The sequence below is a fragment of the Phaethon lepturus genome, unplaced genomic scaffold (genome assembly GCF_000687285.1).
Source record: "Phaethon lepturus isolate BGI_N335 unplaced genomic scaffold, ASM68728v1 scaffold48566, whole genome shotgun sequence".
Classification (NCBI taxonomy): domain Eukaryota; kingdom Metazoa; phylum Chordata; class Aves; order Phaethontiformes; family Phaethontidae; genus Phaethon; species Phaethon lepturus.
Genome location: NW_010549312.1, coordinates 1 through 1,518, shown reverse-complemented (window position 1 = coordinate 1,518; position 1,518 = coordinate 1). Strand labels below are relative to the sequence as shown.

Here is a 1,518-nt window from a genome sequence, read left to right as displayed (position 1 = left end):
CTGCTGTAACCTGGTGATACAGAACAGAGAAATGGAAGTGTGAATTTAAGAATCTAGCTGAAAATGAAATCCTTTTGTAACTATGGATTACCTTACACTTTATGCAATCAGTCACTAAAAGTAAAGCTACTTCACAGCTGACATCTCCAATCTCAGACTAAAATACTGCTGCATGACAGATGTAAAGAAATTTTGCATTTCATAGCAACTTAGAAAACTCCTTCCCTTCAACCATTCCTGGTTCCTTCCAATACGTCAAGTTAATTTGCTTTACACATGAAAACATACATCGCTTTACACACAAAAAAAGCAGTATTAGGCACTCACAACTGAGAACAACTCTACAACTCAGCAGACAATTACCCAGATCTGCACACAGATCAGGTAAGCTTACACTCCAACTTCACTGACACAAGCACACGGTACCATGAAAAACACAAGTCTCACTTTTTGCAATTAAAGATGCCTTCAGCTTCCAAGAATCAATTACACATTCCTTGTTGAAGCGATGTCATTAAAGCTGCAAATACTGTAGGCCAAGCCAGACTTTTTCAGATACTTTCTAAAATTGCTTTTTCTGAAAGGTAATACTATCATCTCTGGGAAAAGTTTGGCTTTCATCTTTTGTTAACTAATACTTTATTGGCACCATAACTGCATTTGAACAGCTACATACTAACAAGAGAAAAAGCATTAAGACTACTGAACATGATTAAAAGTCTGGAGAATATACAGCAACCCACTAATTTGCTACTCGTGCCTAAGACTACCTTTCAGGAACTACAAGACATCAAAAATCAATTAGCAATATACCTAAAACTACAACCATGGACCTAGAACTGGAACCAATACTCAGGACTTGTAGCTATGTAAGTAATGAAAACGGGTCTACTAAATAAGCAAAAGTAACAGTAGAAGAAGTCAGCATTGAACTGTACTGCCTACAGAGCAGCCAACGAGCATTCCCTTCTCAATTTTAGGTCGTTGAACTTAGCCTGGAAAAGTACTGTGAATTGAAAACTGCAGTGTACATTAGTGACAACAGATGCTTATGTTCATAACGAAGCTAATCTTACCTTTTTGCTCTTAACTGACGCAAATGATGAAACACATTGATCACGTCCCTTATACGTCGAGGCGCCTCTTCGATTTTGGACGCGAGATTGATGCAGGCCATAGCAACAATCTGAAAGGAAGCCCCGTTTCCATAAGAAAATGGTTTTTAATCCCAGTAAGACTAGAATTACACGACTGAAAAATAAACACAAAACCCCAGCCTAAACGCTCGAAGAGAGCAGCCTGTTTGGCGTGTGACTGGCCAAATTCACCGGTCACCCAGAACAGCGCCTAGTGCGCTCCTCCTCCCCATCCCCGCCAGGCCGTGCCGCGCTCACCTCGAAGCTGTGCTTGACGAAGGACTTCGAGTAGAAGAACCGATGAAACAGCACCTGCCCCGTCGCCATCGCCACCTAGGAACGCAACAGGGGGAGGAGGAGGAAGAAGGAGCGGGAGTCAGTC

At 41.7% G+C, this 1,518-nt stretch overlaps 1 protein-coding gene across 1 annotated transcript in view; it reads right to left on the bottom strand.

Moving 5' to 3' along the window:
* The window catches only part of CCNL1 (cyclin L1), a 13,002-nt gene extending 11,507 nt beyond the window's left edge, over window positions 1-1,495 (bottom strand). Inside the window, exons 1-2 of the mRNA XM_010290219.1 lie at window positions 1,395-1,495; window positions 1,077-1,186 (exon numbers count right to left, since the gene is read on the bottom strand). Of these exons, the coding sequence (XP_010288521.1) occupies window positions 1,077-1,186; window positions 1,395-1,463 (179 nt within the window). The 5' untranslated portion in view covers window positions 1,464-1,495. The remainder of the gene's footprint in view (window positions 1-1,076; window positions 1,187-1,394) is intronic.
* Between the last annotated feature and the right edge of the window lie 23 nt (window positions 1,496-1,518).